This window comes from Thermobia domestica, chromosome 3 (genome assembly GCF_964235325.1).
Source record: "Thermobia domestica chromosome 3, izTheDome1.hap1.1, whole genome shotgun sequence".
Lineage (NCBI taxonomy): Eukaryota > Metazoa > Arthropoda > Insecta > Zygentoma > Lepismatidae > Thermobia > Thermobia domestica.
The window spans coordinates 146,119,709-146,138,942 of record NC_137456.1 but is presented as its reverse complement, the minus strand read 5'-3'; the positions used below and the strand labels follow the sequence as shown (position 1 = coordinate 146,138,942).

Here is a 19,234-nt window from a genome sequence, read left to right as displayed (position 1 = left end):
TACGTATGTCAGAGACGGATGTAGAACTGAAAAACTAGGTGGTCAGTCAGAAGCCACACTATGATAGGTATATCATAAGTTTAGAGCAAACTTTCAAAAATATATAAATAATAGCTTCAATTATTTTTCACTAAAAAAACTGAGGGGGCCTAGGATCCCCGACCCCGGACTAGATACGCCACTGGTGTACGTCGTCTTGTGGTAAATAACAAGTGAGTTTCGTTCCACAGTGTGAAACTACAGCATTCTTCTAAACTATGTAAATTCAACACTCAAATTAGTAGTATTACACGTATAACTAAAAACCACAATTGAATAATAAAATCGAACTTAGAATCTGTACCTCGGACGCTGAATCCATACTAAGAAGCCATTACTCGTTATCAATTAATACCGACACACGCTGGCTCAGTGGTAGACTGCTTACCTCTGGTGTGCTGGGTCCGTGGATTGATTCCCAGCCAAGTAAGTTTGTTAGAGACGACATTGTGTTTGTGGATTTTCTCAGAGTACTTCCGTTTCCTCCCATTTTTTCTCCTTCCATTAATCCTTCCATCATTATTCACTTGCCTTAATCATCTTCTCCCTTAGCCTAAAGAACACAATCGTGGGACGCTAAATTGGAATATTTCATTTCATATTTTCGTTATCTTTTACTGCTTTTGTTCTATGATGATAAAGATTGAAACAAGAAACCGTGAAGTTGAATCACTTCCGGTTTTAGTATAGGTTTAAGAGAGAAATGATATCTATTCTTGGGTTATTGAATCGATTGAAAAAAAAGGTTCTCAATACCTCTTGCCGTTTTGTCCTGATATCTGTCGACAGATTGAAGGATAGATGGATAAAGCCGTTTCATAAGACTTCGGAAACTTATACATAGCAAAGATTGGAAGTCTAATATTTGACAGTTTTTTTATTTTCTTGGTAAAAATTATTATCTATCAAAGTCGCAGTGGACATAAGTCACAATAACAGACGTTTCAGGCGCAAACAAGTATAGATCTTTATGTATCATATTATTTGTCTATATTCCATTGCTACGGATGATTACCCAGCAATTTATATTTCAGTGGCCTAGTAGTTTGTACTTATTTAATCTGGTTTATACTTGAATTATATTTATATACCAGTATTATATTGAAGAATTGTAGCTACAAACCGTAACTCCGAATTTTATGCATAGTACAAAATTTAAATCCAGTATTGATTAATATTTTCTTGTATTAGAAATCCCGTCCATTTCATTTACCGACGATTGACTTCCTCTCCAGTGCGTGCAGTGAAAAATAAATGACGCTCTTTCTCTTATAAAGAAAAGCTATTACAGACTTAAAGAAAGAGAGGAGACGCCATTGAAGAAAGTTCATGGAATCGAAGATAATAATCCATTGTATTCGTTTGATTGCCTAAATCAGCAGCTCTCTTAATGAAGTTTGTGGGATATATATATATGCAAAACAAATCGTTATAGCTACTCGAGCGGCTTCTACTTTAAACTTGTTTATTGGTAACATTTGCCTTATAACAGTAGCCTTGTTAACTGATAGTCACAAAACATTAACTTAACCTAGAGAAGTCTTTTACTGGATGTAAACTTCTATAAGAATTTAATCAAAACAAGTGCACTACTAACACTACTAACTACTACGTTCATTATTCTTTTTATCACTCGTAGACAATAAGCGCTATTTAAGGTTATATACAAGACTAGCTATCACCGCCTTAGTTGTCTATGATTTTCTGATCTACTTATTCTGCAATTCCAGGAACAGTTAAAGTAATAAACCGTAAGTATACATGTAAAACTATTATGTATTTTCCTTATTCTCAAGTACAATCATTGTTCATTCACTATGTTTATAACTGTGCGACCTGTAGGTCTCTTGTCTATGTTGCTTTCGTTAAAATAAGATGTTATAGCTAATGCAATAAGACGTCCTGATTTAGTCGGGACAGTCCTTTTTAACCCTAGTAACGACTCTTTTTACAACTGAAGTGGGGATCCGAAAATGTTTGTTTCCCTTTTCCCTTAAAAAATAGTTATTTTATTTTACACAATCACTACTCGAAACACGAAAAAAAAAAGAAAGAAAGAAAGAAAGAAAAGAAAAACAGAAAAAGAAGAAAACTACTGAATTAAATTTGTAGTTTAAATGTATGTAATTTGAGTTCTTTTATTTTTGTTCCTGTACTTAGGATTATTTAGAAATTAGCGAAAATTTTCATCTGTAATAACTCCAACTAAAATTTGAAGTTTAAAATTTTATTAGAAAGTATACTATTGTATAGCATTGTATTTGTATTTTAAACAGTGCTTGTGGGCATAGGATGGAGCAACTTAAAAATAGGAAAATTAAAGGACGATCCTTTACAACAGCATCTTTCAAGTAATGTGAAGCCAATTTACTTTTTTTTAATTCTATCCTCACAAATTTTATTATACTATCAAGGTGGATTTACTCAAAAAAAATGTTAATATCAAAAATGATACTAACTTTTCATATGGATTTCGTGGTATGTGATTATGAAAATATTAGCAACTATATTAGTAGCAAGTATTTTAGAAATTTTTAAATAGGGAAATTTGAAAATACACGATTTGTTAATAGCAACATTGCTACTAACATTTTGTTATTAACATTTTACCTAATCCATTTCAAATCGTTAGCACTATGTTAATAGGAACATATGAATCTCTTTAGGTATAAAAAAATGTCCCAGACCACCTGTCTATCGCTTCTAAAATCTAGAAAATATAGTAAAATGAAAATTTTACAGTCTTCTAATAGTACAAGAATTTTGTTGGATCATTGGAGATATTTTAACCTTCCAGCTCTCATCGAACTACTGATAAGGAGATTTACAGAAGTGTCACTCACCGATTTGAATGAAACTTTGCATACTTGTAGAACATCGAAAAATAATCGACACGTATGTTTTTGTTTCGGCAATGGTGAAGAGTTAAGGTGGTAACCACCCTTTGAACGTTAGGGGTGGTCTCTAAGCATAGAAAACAACCATTTCATTTAGAAGAAAACATATTGAAATGTGCTGATTCAGAATCTGACGTCAAAATTACAAAATTCAAAATGGCGGATCCAGTATAGTGATTAGAATTACAAAATGTCTTTTGGTTTCAAATTCTCTGCAGTTAGCCAAGAACAATTATAGTTGGCTGCAGACCAATTTGAGACCCCTTTCTGTACTCATTTTAATAGGATTAAAGGGAGTCTCTGCACCTCTCACTATAGCGTTTACGGAACACAAACAGTAGAAAATCTGGCACAGTCAATAGCTCTATGACTTACAGCTGCACCATACAGCCTCTAATTTCTGAAAATGGTGTTCTGTTATCACTGTTGTTAATTATTTTGCAGGAGAAGAATGAACCATTTGGCCCTAAAGTCCGAATAAATATCTTTTAATCTGAAAATGTCCTTGTGAGAGCATCAAACTCCGCGGTGGCTCAGTGGTAGAGCGTTCACCTCTAATGTTTGGGGTCCCGGGTTCGATCCCAGTCCCCGCCAAGTGAACTTTGTGGTGGACAAACACCGTGTGCGTGGGTTTTCTAGGAGTCCTCCCACTTTTTTTCATTCCACCATTTCATTCATTACTCATCATCACCGTCTCCTTTAGCCTCACCGGCATAACCGTGGGACGTAAAACTCAAAGATTTCATTTCATTTCATTTTTTCCATTGTTAACTGCGTTCCTGAAACTTAGTGCGGTAAGTGTTTCGGCTATTGACTCAGGATATTTTAACACGTTGGCTGCTATATGTATGGATTTCCATACACACGGGTCCTTCATGCAGCACCTCGTGTATTGTTTTCCATACACTTTTTCACGTCCGTTCTATAGGTGTGTATGCTATTATATACATATGGCGTAGGAATTAAAATTTAATATCCACGCCGCGTGTATGCAAAATCATACAGAAAGAAAATTATACATTTATGTGGTTAAAACAAAGGCAAAAACAAAGTGTTAGTGGCGGATTGTTGCCCGTGGCGCACAGGAGAGAACGGTCAAAAGTTATGGTGGCGCTCAACGTGTTTTAACCACCCTACAACAAGAAATTAGTTTTCAGACTGTTTTATTTTGCCTTATTTTGATTAGTGTATGGCATCGTGTGAGTTTTTGGTACCTCCAGTTCTACCAATCAACTGACGCCTCTCATCGTATAACGCAAGGTACTTCATCAGCGCTAGAATTAAGCATTCTACCTGCTTACACCCTACTACTGCAAGAAAGAATTTAAGGGGATCTAAGAATCCACATTGAACTACAATTTAGTTCAGTAATGTTTATCCCAATTTGTGTACACACGCGTAGAGTTCATACCTAGTTTTGTCGTAGAGACTAGATTTGTTTCTGCCTCGTCTCGAAAAAGTGACGTGAAAATGCTATCTCGTCTTGAAAAATATATTTGTTTCTATTGGAAGGTCTGTTTCACCTCATCACGTTAGAAACCCTAGCAATGCTGTTTAACATACCCTAAAAAAAATTTAAACAATAGGTTTTATTAAAGTCTACATTGAGGTTTATGAGGTTTATTCGAGGATGAAAATATGAAATGATTTCTTTTCCTCAAAATGGTTCAAAGGATTTTATTTATATTTTATAAACCAATATTTAATTTAAAATACTTAAACAATTATGAATCAACATTTAATATGGTGTAAGTAATTTCTCTGGAATATATTGACAAGGGATAGTTAACTCATGGAGGTTTCATCAGACAATCTTCTCAGAAACAGCTTAAACGACTCTCTTTTTTGAGTTTAACGTCCATCGTTTGTACTCAAATGCTAACGGAAACCACGATGATGATAAACGTAGAAGCGATGAACGAAATAGTGGAATAAAGAAAGTGGGAGAAAACGGGGAATCTCGGCAAAACCTATACATACACTTAATGCGAAATGGGATCGAACCAATTACCCCACACACCAGAGGCGAGCACTCTTCCGCTGAAGCACCGCAGTTCCCGCTTAGACGATTTGTTCATATTTCATAAATAGATAACACTATAATCTAGAATAACAAATCTGAAACTATAATCTTCATCTATAGAACAGTATATCGCATTAACTATAATCTAATCTGGGAAAGGTCGTTTTCTCTGGAAAAATCACAAGGGATAATTTATGCAAGGAATAGTTAAATCACAAGCCCTTATAGTAGTTCAGAGCCAAAGACAATAGTAGTTCACGTCCCTTGTAACCTCAGTATTACGTAATAAATTACAATAAAAAGAGTCAAATACTCATATTTCATTATTAAACTAGAATATGATAAAAATCCGTTTCTTGCTGGATAACCTACAAAGGGTGTTCTACTGATAGGGTGAGGTTTCCACGGACGACATATTTCAGAAACGCCCATAAATAGTTGTGCTAACATTTCATAAATAGGGTTTAAATCTCTCACCAACAATTGAAGCATACTAAAGTTTAATTTAAGAAATGAGACAGAGAGAGAAGGTTTAGTTTAGGGTCTATATATATTTACAGATATATATATTTGTGTTCAAAACTAAACCTTCTCTCTCTGTCTCATTTCTTAAATATATATGTATGTATGTATGTATGTATTCCACCTACCAGTTTCTCCTGCAACAATGGATTTCCCGGTTACAGATGAGAGAAATATTAAAACCCTGGCTATCTCAAACAACGGATCTTATTGGATAATATGAGACTGTATCATCATTCAGATTAGTATTAGAAACTGGGCTCGGCTGGTCAGTGTAACAAACGTTGCGCCCTTCTCTTTATTATTATTCTGTCCTTACATATGAATTATCTCGTAATTTACTTCATTGTAAGAATCAATTAAGACTTCCTTCTAATGCAGGTTATTTTAAAATGTAAATTCTGTCAATCACAAAAAATATTAATTTCGTAAAGATTTAATGATCAAGAGGTTAATATTCTGAATTAATTTGTCAATAGATTGTGCAATCAGAAATACTGTCTTTCTGTCAAAAAGAAATTATCCTGTATCTAACCCATGTCATAGAAAGTATTAACAATAAATGTTACCGATAAACTTTTTAGATGAAGTAGCCTAGTATTCTCTTCATTGTGGTATAAATATCTCCTTTCAATTCTTAAAGACCTCTGCTATGTATTAATTCTGAACAGCCATAACCCTCCATTCCGAAAGAAACCGAACTTTTGAAAAGAAATAGTACCACTAGTGCCATCTGTTGTAATATTTAACCGGTGATGGCGTAGTCCCTCATTGACAACTGGTATAAATGTCATGACATTTGGATGCACGGCAACAAAGTTATTGCGTTTCAACTGTCAGTGTGTTGTGTATATCGGTCGGAAAATGAGTTTCAAACAACGAGCTGCAATTGAGTTTTGTGTTAAACTGGGTAAAACTTTTAGTGAAACGCACCAAATGCTACAAAATACATATGGTGATGAGTGTCTATCCCGTACGCAAGTTTACGAGTGGTTCAGGCGATTCAAATCGGGTAGAGAGACGCTGGAGGATGACGAAAGATCAGGCCGTCCCAGAACCGGATTATCGGAAGAAAACATCGAAAAAGTGCGTGAATTCATCAAACATAACAAAAAATCGTCGGTGAAAGTTATTGAAATGGAATTAGGCATTCCTCAAACAACCGCATACCGCATTTTGACCGAAGTTTTGGGCCTTAAGAAGGTTAATTCGCGGTTTGTACCACACAAACTTACCGAAGACCAAAAAGTTGATCGAATTGCGCATTGCAAAGACATCGCTAAAAGTGCTCGGCAGGATCGAAACTTCTTGAAATCGATTGTAACTGGTGACGAGACGTGGTGTTTTGAATATGAGCCCGAAACAAAGCGGCAAAGTGCTGAATAGAGAGCGCCGGATGAAGGAACACCAAAAAAAAGTCGCTTGGTGAAGTCAAAAGTTAAGGTGATGCTGATTTGTTTTTACGATTCAAAAGGAATTATCCACAAAGAATTTGTTCAGCCCGGTCAGACAGTCACTGGAGAGTTTTACTTGGGCGTCGTGAAGCGTTTGCTGGCAAGAATTCGTCGTATTCGGCCCGAATATCGCGAAATCGGCAGTTGGACTCTTTTGGACGATAATCACCATCACATCGTTCGCGACTTGTAACTGAATTTTTGGTCAAAAATCACATTATTCGGTTGCATCATCCGCCCTATTCACCAGATCTCGCTCCGTGCGATTTCTATCTGTTCCCGAAACTTCATTTGGCGATGAAAGGAAAGTGGCACGCATCGATTGATGCCATTGAGAAGGCGATGACCGCCGTCCTAAAGACCATTCCAATAAAGTACATGGAGAAGTCCTTTGACAACTTGTTGAAGCGTGCAAATATGTGTATCGATGCAGAAGGGGAATACATTGATTAATAAAAATGATTTGTTCCAAAATGTACATTGCTTTTTTGTTTTTTTAAAACGTTCGGTTTCTTTTGGAATGGAGGGTGTATATAGCTTCATTTTGTTTGGTCTTTCCTCGCCCAATATGAAGATCTCATCTTATGGTGCATTGAAACTGCCAGTAACAAAATGCCACAGTCGAACTCTTGATGGAAGAAAAACCTTTAAATAATGGTAGTTTGAATCACGTAATTCATTCCAGTTGCGGCGGGAAGTATAGAAAGGAACACCTTTGTTCGTTCAGTGAGAACGTAGATAGCGGTACGTTAAAAATTGCCTTAAATGTTGTTTTTAAACGTTTAGCAATTAATAGAGTACGTTATGCACTTTAGGAAATTAAAGAATACATTATTTACCTAAGTACAATATTCAATTGTTATCGAAAGTGGAAAGTCATACACTAATAATTAAAAATGCGAGTTTGAAGATAAGACTGTACTGCTAAAGCTCACATGTTATACTTCTCATTCGGGATCACTCAATAATCTTATGTCATGAAATTCGGTTCATTCAAATCGAGATTCAAGGATCGCATTATAAAATCTTAAGAAAACCAAATTAAAAACTTTTGAAAAAAAATTTTTTGAAACCAGTCAAGGGTTCATAACTTACAGATATGTGGAATAATACATTAAATTCAGCAGGCGACGATTAACCTTATGACGCCAAACTTTCAAATATTACGTTAATGCCAACCTGGGGTCCGTGCGGACCCCAACCAATAACGTTGTTAGTAGGTACTTTTTATTAGCCTTTATTTTTGTTATATTGTTAAATACTGTTTCTTAGCTTTATTTACTATAATATAGTAAAACTATATATATATATATATATATATATATATATATATATATATATATATATATATATAGTATAGTATAGTATAGTTACTAGAAGAGTATACTAAACGCAAACCGTTTATTATTTTACTGCTTAGAGATATTTTGTTTCCACATATTGTGGAACATTTGTGTACTACGATACATTCTGCAGAAATTTTCTATATACTACATTTTCTTTATTGATACGTATTTTCTGATCGCTCACGACTTTCAACCATTTCCCTATGGATATCCCTCTGGCACCTTATCATTATACAAACAACTGTTGTTATCTGAAGAAGCAACTCTCGGCGAGCATCGTGCTTCTGAAATAATTCTCCTAGTTATGTTTTTTCTCTTATTTAACCATAGCTTTACAAGTCACTTCGCCAGGTCTTTTACATTGCTTCGTTCATGCCCTATCTGCTGAAAACAATATATTTTGTCTCTGAATGAATATGATATTTCATTATTGCACACTTAGTAAATTTTTATACCGTATTTTCCGGGCATACTTGGAATGTAAACATACTAAAAACATCTTCCTCATGTAGGTATCAGTTACTGATCCATAATTTAGAAATTTCCAGATATGTACAAGTCATGGAAATTCAGAACGAATGTTTCCCAGAGTTCACGGAATGCTGATATCTTGTCTGTTTCCAGTTTATCTTTGACTAATATGAATGTTATGAAATCAACAAAAGACAAGGACAGAGTTGAAACGATTCAGCGACGTCGTTGCTTGGAATATTGGACGTCCATTTTCACTTGCCCACAATTCATTCAAGCCTTCTCCTGCCGATATTTGCACAAGGGCCAAAATAATGAAGTCTATGAACGCATATATTTCAGTTTCGTCGTTTTCTGAGTTTTACTCCTTTACTTTCTGAACATAGATTCGAGCTTCTGTTTCCTGCGCAATTATATTTGCTAATTCTGGATTTGGAAAACTTGGAAGGAACGTCGTTCATTCTGAATACTTAATTCCGGTGATTTGAAGCCACTTGATTCCTTGACGACATTTTCTGCCAACGTCTGGTGTTCTGACGGGTCCTGTGCACTTGATTTTCTACCACGCGGAGCTGTAAATTCTGTAGTCTTTGTTCCGTTCTCTGTTGACATGTCTAAAATCCGGCTACAACGCTGCGGAGGATCATAATCAGAAAATAGGTCCAAGTCATGTTGATTGGAGCTACCGGTAGTTTGGTCTCTTTCCGTTCCCCAGACAATTCACGTTCATACTCGTAATGGCTGTCGTCCGATGCAACCTCAGTTGTCTCGCTATCAGTTACTTTTACTTCTAACATCAACAGAACGCTTTCTTTATACACTCCTAGGTGAGACACTGCAACTAAATAACAGAAATTTCTCAACGTAATTTGACCTGAAACGCATCCTTTTCTGTATATTTGAGTAGTAATATACTCCAGCAACTTTGAAATACAAATAAAATTGAAGAATTTCCTCACAAATATTATACAGGAAGTACATCTTTTGTTAAAGAGAATTTATTAGTTTCAAAAATATGTGAATAGTAACATCCAGTAAGGTATCCACATTGTAATAGAATAATAACACAAAGATCGTGCTGATATCTTCTGAAATTTTTTAAAACAACACAACTCACTTGTCAGAGGAATAAATATTTACTTTTATTTAGGTTGTCATTGTTAGGAACTACCAACTTGCAAGCTCTATTTGTCTCTCTCCGCATATGGAAGCATGGAAAACCAGGAGGTCCGTACGGACTTCAAGTGTGCTAAATACGTTTTGGTTCTTAAATATTCTTATAATTTCTAAACAAAAAAGCGTACAACAAGTAAATTGTTATTAGTGAATTGAAAACATCATAAAAAGAGATGTCCTAAGTCGCAGACAGGAACATGAAACACAGAAAATATATTAATATAATAAAGCCTGGGGTCCGCACGGACCCCAGGTTGGCGTCATAAAGTTAAAGTGGAGCTTCCCCCAAGCTTTTTTTTGTTAAAGAATTACTTCTTTTATTTGAAGTTCTTGAAGTATCTTCTTTAACACACACACACACACACACACACACACATATATATATATATATATATATATATATATATATACATAAAGGATGTATCAAAATAACACCGGCAACATTTGGGAGGTAATTCCTGACACCAAAGTAAGATAAAAAGTATAGACCAACCTGGGTGTACAAATGCTTCCTTTCGGAGTTACAGGTTGCCTAAAACATGAAGAAATAAACTTTAAGGGTCTATAGCCCCCAAAATATGGGACCAACCGTAGTGGGGCCAAGACTTGACTTAGGAACTAACATGTGTGCTATCCAAAAGTACATGTTTTAGAATCCTAAGGTACTCACGCAACAATTTTTATAGAGGGAGTTTGACTACGGGCATACAATTTGAAGTACTCACCATTATCTCTACAAAAATTGTTGCGAAAGTACCGCAGGATCCTGAAACTTAGATAGTTGGATAAGGCACATACTATTTCCTAAGTGGTCTTGACCCGACTACTATAGGTCCCACAGTTTTGGAGCTGTGGACCATCAAAGTTCATTTGTTCATGTTTTCGGCAGCCTATAAATCCGAAAGGAAGCATTTGTGTATCCAGGTTAGTCCATACTTTTTGTCTTATTTCGGTGTCAGGAATTACCTCCCAAACTTAGTCGGTGTTGTTTTGAAACACCCTGTATATATATATATATATATATATATATATATATATATATATATATATATATGATAAGCGAACTTAAACCTTGCCGAGCGTAATGTCCGTGTGTAAGACAAATCAGAGGTCTACTAACAGAAACAGATAGTCTACGTATTTCGAGACGAGACATTCTTTCATGTCCCATTATCGAGACGAGACAGTCTCAGTTCTTGTCTCGTACGTATCCCTATTCTTGATGGATTACAAATCCAATCAATAGTGTTATTTTTGGATGGATGTAGAAAATTTCTTTCATATCCGATCAGTCTTAAAAGTGATATCATTGGAAAGACATAAGAACAGGCAAATACTGCTTGAGTCGAATTGTAAAAACTAAACTTGCTGCTCGCTAAACTTGCTGAAGTAATGTACGTGTTAATGATACACAGAAAGAAAGAAAGAAATCAATAAATTACTGATACTTGTATGAGGGAAGAAAAATACATTTATTTCTTCTTAAATTGCTTTTTCACCCTTCTCTCGTGTTCCAACGAAAACCTTTTAATTCTTCAAAATGTTTATGCAGTCACTAACTGATTAGTGTAAATGGAAACTTTGATGATTTAAAACTTTCGAGTATTATTCTGAATATGGAAAAGAAACAAAGCTTCTATCTATGTATTATAGTATCATTATGTGATATTTATATATTTATTTATTTCAAAGTCCATGACAGAGCTATATAGTCTATTTAACAAGTAACAGATGAAAGAATACATGAGCTAAATTACAATAAAAGAAAGTATGCAAAATTCTAAGAAAATCTGCAAATACAAGACAAATTATAAGAAAGATATGTGAATACAAGAATGTAATACAAAGAAATGATGCTAGGAATACAAAAAAGTAGAAAAGAACTAATAAGCATAATACAAAATATGTGTAAATACAAAAAAGTGAAAAAAATGATGAGTTAATGATGGAAATACAAGAGTGACTATTGATATATAGAGTTTAAAGCACATTATTACATTGAATATTGTTACTTATAGCTTAAGCATTACCTATTTATTTATTTATTGCTAGAAATTAATCAAAATATAATTACTTTTTACAGCATAAATGGCTTTTCTAAGATCTTATACAGTTATACTGCTACTTATTCCATTCTGTTATGGATATGTACCATGTAAGTACATATTACAAATATTGAAGAATATTTTCTATATTAATAAACATTGTTTTTTCTCTGGTTCTGAACTTATTTTATTAATTAGCTATGAAATTGTTTAGCGCAGAACTTTGAAATTTTGTACAGATGTCTTCTTCTGAAGGTATAGACAAGATGGGATTCCTTGAAAGCCGTAACCTACGGGGGTAGAGTATGACGGGGCTTAGTTAATATTTTACCGTTCGCCACATCTTCAAAACTATTAAGCGTAAAATCTAAGAATGTTGTACGTTCCACTTGCACTCCAGACTGTAGATAACATGAGATTTTTCGAAATGCGTCCCGTTTAGGGATAAAGGGCATGAATGATTTTCTTCCGTTTGTCAGATCTCCGAAACTGTTAGACGTATAACCTTAAAATTTTATGTAAATATGTTTCTTACACTCTAAGTTGTACATACGACGAAATTTCTTGAAATGTGGCCCCTAATCGAGAATAACGAGCCTTGATTCCTTTTCCTTTTTTATTCGCCAGACTTCCGACATTATTAAGTGTAGAAAGTTGAAATTTTGTACAACCAGCCACATAAGTATCAGCACCCCTGACTGCTATTGCTCTATTAGGTAGGTTTAGTGTGGTTCGATTTGAGTTTAACATCCTTTCCAACAGCAAGGATATGAGAAGTAACCAAATCACATGAGGTCCCGCCGAGAATCGAACCCGGGTCATCCACGCAAAAGGCTCGTGCGCTACCCACATAGCTACGAGGGATTTTTCCATTAGATCGAGTCCAGTATTTTAGCTGGTATCACAAATGCCTATACAAATGCAACGTAACTTACATCTAACATTTCAAGACGGCAACGACAGGTGGTAAGCCTGTGGAGCATAGAAACAAGCTTTATGCATGTATACTTTAATATATATATATATATATATATATATATATATATATATATATATATATATATATATATATATATATATATATATATATATATATACTTTCTCCGCCACATACGTAGTCGCATCCAAGTATTAACAAAACCTAGTGCTGAAGGGAAAACCACTTTACACAAAACAGATTTGAGGTAGCACACGACATAGTCGGGCGCTTTAAGTGAGTAATGATGTATTTGTATGTTTAAGTCCTTGAGGAGGTAAAGGTTTTTCTAATCTTATTTTATTATTATGACGTGTTTCTAACCTAACCCGTAAACTGAGAACATGTTATACGTCCGAGAAGTTGGCCCCCCCCATTGAAGCACTAATGATCTCTTCTAGTGCAATCGTTAGTGCTTCGTTAGTGCTTCTTAGAACACCAACTCCCAACATTAGTGCTTCAATAGTTTGGACGCTAGAAGCAAAAAACTTTGGGGGGGGGGGCCAACTTCACGTTAGCCCCCCCCAGAAAGCACTAACGATTAAACCAAGTGCAATCGTTAGTGCATCGTTAGTGCTTCCAGAAAACACTAATAGTTTCGTTAGTGCTTCAATATTAGTGTAGATATGGCCAATTACATTACACGAAAAGCCCATAAGGAATACATGGGGAATTTTTCATTCGGTCAAATTCCCGCCAAATTCAAAAGCGCTAATGATATCTTCTAGTGTAATCGTTAGTGCTTCGTTAGTGCTTCTTAGAACACCAACTCCCAACATTAGTGCTTCAATAGTTTGGACGCTAGAAGCAAAAAACTTTGGGGGGGGCCAACTTCACGTTAGCCCCCCCCAGAAAGCACTAACGATTAAACCAAGTGCAATCGTTAGTGCATCGTTAGTGCTTCCAGAAAACACTAATAGTTTCGTTAGTGCTTCAATATTAGTGTAGATATGGCCAATTACATTTCACGAAAAGCCCATAAGGAATACATGGGGAATTTTTCATTCGGTCAAATTCCCGCCAAATTCAAAAGCGCTAATGATATCTTCTAGTGTAATCGTTAGTGCTTCGTTAGTGCTTCTTAGAATACCAACCCCAACATTAGTGCTTCAATAATTTGGACGCTAGAAGCAAAAAACTCTTAGGGTGCAACTTCATGTTAGCCCCCCAGGAAACACTAACGATTAAACCTGGTGCAATCGTTAGTGCTTCCAGAAAACACTAATGGTTTTGTTTTGCTTGACTATTAGTGTAGATGTGCCCACTTATATGTCACAAAGATGTCCAAACCCACGAGGTCGGCGGTCACGAGTTCGAAACTTACGCTCACTCGACCTCAACTTCACGAAGTGAGCGTGTGATAAGGCTGGTGATGTGGGCGTGAGGTTGAGTGAGCTCTAGGCGAGACTGGTGAGGTGAGCGTGAGGTCAGACTGGTGATGTGAGCGTGAGGTCAGGCTGGTGTTGTGAGCGTGAGGTTGTGTGAGCGTGAGGTCGAAATGAGTTTGTGAGTTCAGGTCGAAATTATTTTTTTAGCGTGAGCTTGAGTGAGGTTAGGTCATCTCTGGTTATGAAACTCCCATAAACATATGGGGAATATTTCACTGGGACTAATTCCCGACAAACTCAAAAGAGCTAATGATATTTTTAATACAATCTTTAGTGCTTCGTTTGTGCTTCTTAGAGCAGTGACTCTTAACACTAGTGCTGCAATAGTTTGGTCACTAAAAGCAAAAAAAAAAAATTCAAGGAGAAACGTGAAGTTAGCCCCCAGGAAGCACTAACAATCACACCTAGTGCAATTGATAGTATATTGTCGGTGGTACTAGAAAACACATAATAGTTTCGTTAGTGCTTCATTATTAGTGACGAAACTCACGTAAGAAAAACATTGGGAATTTTGCGTTGAGTTAAACTTCCCGAAATTCAAAAGCACTAATGATCTCTTCCAGTGCAATCGTTAATACTTCTTAGAGCACCAAATCCGAACATTAATGCTTCATTAGTTTGGATGCTAGGAGTTAAAAAAAAGAGGGCTAACTTCACGTTAGTTCCCCAGAAAGCACTAACGACAAAATCTAGTGCAATCCACAGTGCATCGTTAATACTTGTAGAAAACAGTAATAGTTTTGTTTGTTTCTCTATTAATTCGATTTTGGGAGATGAATTTCATTACCTTTCTAATTTTTTCGTATGAAAATGTAATTTTTTTCCTTGGTTCATATATAAACAGTCATTTTATTATTTTTTTTCTTCTGCATTGCTTTACGATACGATAAAAATTAACTACAATCCTTTGCTAATTTTAGTATGTTTAATTCTGTTTGTTGAGTTTGTAAAATGATTTTTACGGGTTTTGGAACATAACGTTAATTGATCTTTTACAATAGTATTATTTATTTGTGAACTTTAGGCTTCGTGATTCAAAGTTGTATAAAAAGATGAAAATGCTAAGAAGACTGTAATTAAAACAAGGTAAGTGTCTTTACAGTTAATTAATGTGGAGTAATTAATTAATGTGAAGTAACTGTTATTGATTAACCTTTTTCTTGAATAATTCTTCTAAAGAGATTCCTGTTGTCACCCCGGTTACCCTAGCAGACATCTCCTACGTTAAATACAAATTTTTAACAGGGTTACCAGTAACATACGAAATTTAATACCAAGCAGTGTTCTACTAATTATTCAATATACACAAACCAAATAAAAACAAAGAAGGCATACTTCAATAATTATAAATGTATCAACTCAACGGTGATATGTATACACGACCCCAAAAGTGCATTACCACCTGCAATTCTCCTTTCCCTAAAATAGCAGGCAACCCAAACAGCTCGGCGGTTGAGTTGGTTGCAACTTCGGAAGGCGTTGGACTAAACCACAATTTTGTCAGAAATATATCAGTGTGCCAAACTGCAAATAAGAGAGAAATAAAAACTTTCTTATGGTAAGTTCTAGTTCAAAGATCGAAGCACTTGCTTTTGCACGTTTTTTTTGTTTCTTTTTTTCAGGGAACAGACAACTTCTGGCGTCTAAGAAATTATATCATATAATATTGCAAATTTGCAAGTGGATATATTTGCATTGCAATTTGTGGTAATAAAGATATAATGATTGTAAAAAGTAACTTTAATTTATTCCTCCATCGCAAGTCTTAGGGGCTCCTTATGGACCTCGTTGCACTCCCGAATATCGATATCGAAAATTTAGAATGATATATTCATGTCCATATATTTGTGATATCGAATGTTGATATATGATAATATAGATATCGACGATAGCGTTATCGACATAACACAGACATAGGTCCGAGAAATGATGCTTAAAATATACTGGAATCAACAATCAAATTCTAAATAAGTTCTCCATTTCCGTATTCAATGTTGAGGGGAAGGGTGTGAACCCGAATAGAAATTTGAAGAAAAAAATGTTAAGATGAACGTAGGTTTTCCGTTTCCCCTTCAATACAAAATTATTAAGAGAAAACTATTACTGTAATTTACCTTTTACTTCTGTTTCTGATTGTTATCACAAATCAGCGACAGTACACATACTTTACATAGTATACCAATACACTCTATAACTTTTCACAACCAAGCAAGCCGGAAGATGAATTTCCTGTGATATTAAAATGGATTGTTCTACAAAATAGTCATAATTCATTGGCCATATTTCTATCAGTACTTTGGTACGGACTAAGAGCTACAAGACTAAAAGACTTCTGCATTTTCCTGAGAATTTCATTTTCTTAATGTAAGTCCCCTATCCTGGGCTAATTCTGGCTACCGCGGTTTCGAGGTAATCCGTAAACGAGAGAGTACAGTTTGTCTACTCTCAACCCTCGACACTTTGTGGAAAGATATTTCACAGTTCATGTTGTTATTTCTTCGTTAAAAAAACACTTCTAGTTGACTCTATTCATGGTGAATTACTGAACTTAAACATTTACAATTATTGAAAAACGAATAATTATTTTGAAACATAAAAAGGCATTACAGTTCAGTAGAATGCAGTAGTAGATGAAGTGAATGAAAATATTGTTTATTTGTTGAGATGTGCAAACTGAATGTGAATAATAAGTGTTTATTCACACATACTCTTCTCCAGATGCGGATCTACGATGGACTTCTGGGGACTCGGTGTTTGAAATACCCTACTTAGAGCTACTTTTAAGAGGTCCAAACTCTGGAATGGATTTTATTTATATATCAAATAGGAATTTCTGATAATAATAATAATAATAATAATAATAATAATAATAATAATAATTATTATTATTATTATTATTATTATAACAATGGGGTTTACAACTAGGGTTCCATCTCTTTATCTTGAATGGGAGGGCCGCAAGTCTGCTACGCCACTGGTGCCCCTATTCTGTGTTTGTCTCTTTTTCGTTTCGTTTAGCTATTTGTTTTTGTGCTATTACGCTTTTATATGAAACCTTTATATTTTATGACTTTTCCTTTTTGTGAGTTTCTTTTTTAGGGTGGGGTGGGGGGAAAGAGAGAAATGCTTTCTTCTTATATCAGTTTCTCACCATTCATCTTGTTTGAAATGCTTAAGTAAGTCATTTTTTAACTTTTGATGTCATCCAACTCCGTCACAATAATAGAATTGTCATTCTTACCAATTTGTTTTATTCTCTTATTTGCAGTTTGCCACAGTGATATATTTGTGACAAACTTGAGGTTTAGTCCAACGCCTTTCGAATTTGCAACCAACTCAACCACCAAGTTTTATGGGTTGCCTGCTATTGCAGGGAAAGGAGAATTACAGGTGGTAATGCACTTTTGGAGTCGTGTATACACATCACCGTTGAGTTGATACACTTATAAATAATAAAATAATAAAATGACTTTTTATATATGAGCCAAGGAAAAAAGATTAATTTTCATACGAAAAAATTAGAAACATAATGAAATGTATCTCCCAAAACTGAACTAATAGAAACACAAACAAAACTCTTACTATTTTCTACAAGTCCTGACGATGCACTATCGGTTGCACTAGATTTTGTCGTTAGTGCTTTCTGAGGAACTAACGTGAAGTTAGCCCTCTTTTTTTGTGCTCCTATCATAAAAACTATTGAGGCATTAATATTCGGATTTTGTGGTATAAGAAATATTTACGATTGCACTAAAAGAGATCATTAGGGCTTTTGAATTGGGCGGAAGTTTAACTCAACGAAAAATTCCCAATGTTTCCTTACGTGAGTTTCCTCACTAATAATGAAGCACCACTAACGAAACTATTAGTGTTTTCTGGAAGCACTAACGATGCACTAACGATTGCACTTGGTTTAATCGTTAGTGCTTTCTGGGGGGGCTAACGTGAAGTTGGCCCCCCCCCAAAGTTTTTTGCTTCTAGCGTCCAAACTATTGAAGCACTAATGTTGGGAGTTGGTGTTCTAAGAAGCACTAACGAAGCACTAACGATTACACTAGAAGATATCATTAGCGCTTTTGAATTTGGCGGGAATTTGACCGAATGAAAAATTCCCCATGTATTCCTTATGGGCTTTTCGTGAAATGTAATTGGCCATATCTACACTAATATTGAAGCACTAACGAAACTATTAGTGTTTTCTGGAAGCACTAACGATGCACTAACGATTGCACTTGGTTTAATCGTTAGTGCTTTCTGGGGGGGCTAACGTGAAGTTGGCCCCCCCCCAAAGTTTTTTGCTTCTAGCGTCCAAACTATTGAAGCACTAATGTTGGGAGTTGGTGTTCTAAGAAGCACTAACGAAGCACTAACGATTACACTAGAAGATATCATTAGCGCTTTTGAATTTGGCGGGAATTTGACCGAATGAAAAATTCCCCATGTATTCCTTATGGGCTTTTCGTGACATGTAATTGGCCATATCTACACTAATATTGAAGCACTAACGAAACTATTAGTGTTTTCTGGAAGCACTAACGATGCACTAACGATTGCACTTGGTTTAATCGTTAGTGCTTTCTGGGGCGGGGCTAACGTGAAGTTGCCCCCCCCCCAAAGTTTTTTGCTTCTAGCGTCCAAACTATTGAAGCACTAATGTTGGGAGTTGGTGTTCTAAGAAGCACTAACGAAGCACTAACGATTACACTAGAAGATATCATTAGCGCTTTTGAATTTGGCGGGAATTTGACCGAATGAAAAATTCCCCATGTATTCCTTATGGGCTTTTCGTGAAATGTAATTGGCCATATCTACACTAATATTGAAGCACTAACGAAACTATTAGTGTTTTCTGGAAGCACTAACGATGCACTAACGATTGCACTTGGTTTAATCGTTA

The 19,234-nt window shown here is 35.4% G+C and overlaps 2 protein-coding genes across 2 annotated transcripts in view; both read left to right on the top strand.

Moving 5' to 3' along the window:
• The window catches only part of LOC145680794 (kielin/chordin-like protein), a 222,949-nt gene that overhangs the window by 121,826 nt on the left and 81,889 nt on the right, over positions 1-19,234 (top strand). The window lies entirely within an intron of this gene.
• LOC145681322 (mucin-2-like) overlaps positions 1,673-19,234 on the top strand; it is an 83,119-nt gene continuing 65,557 nt past the window's right edge. The window contains exons 1-2 of the mRNA XM_081752981.1: positions 1,673-1,790; positions 12,012-12,083. Of these exons, the coding sequence (XP_081609107.1) occupies positions 12,017-12,083 (67 nt within the window). The 5' untranslated portion in view covers positions 1,673-1,790; positions 12,012-12,016. The remainder of the gene's footprint in view (positions 1,791-12,011; positions 12,084-19,234) is intronic.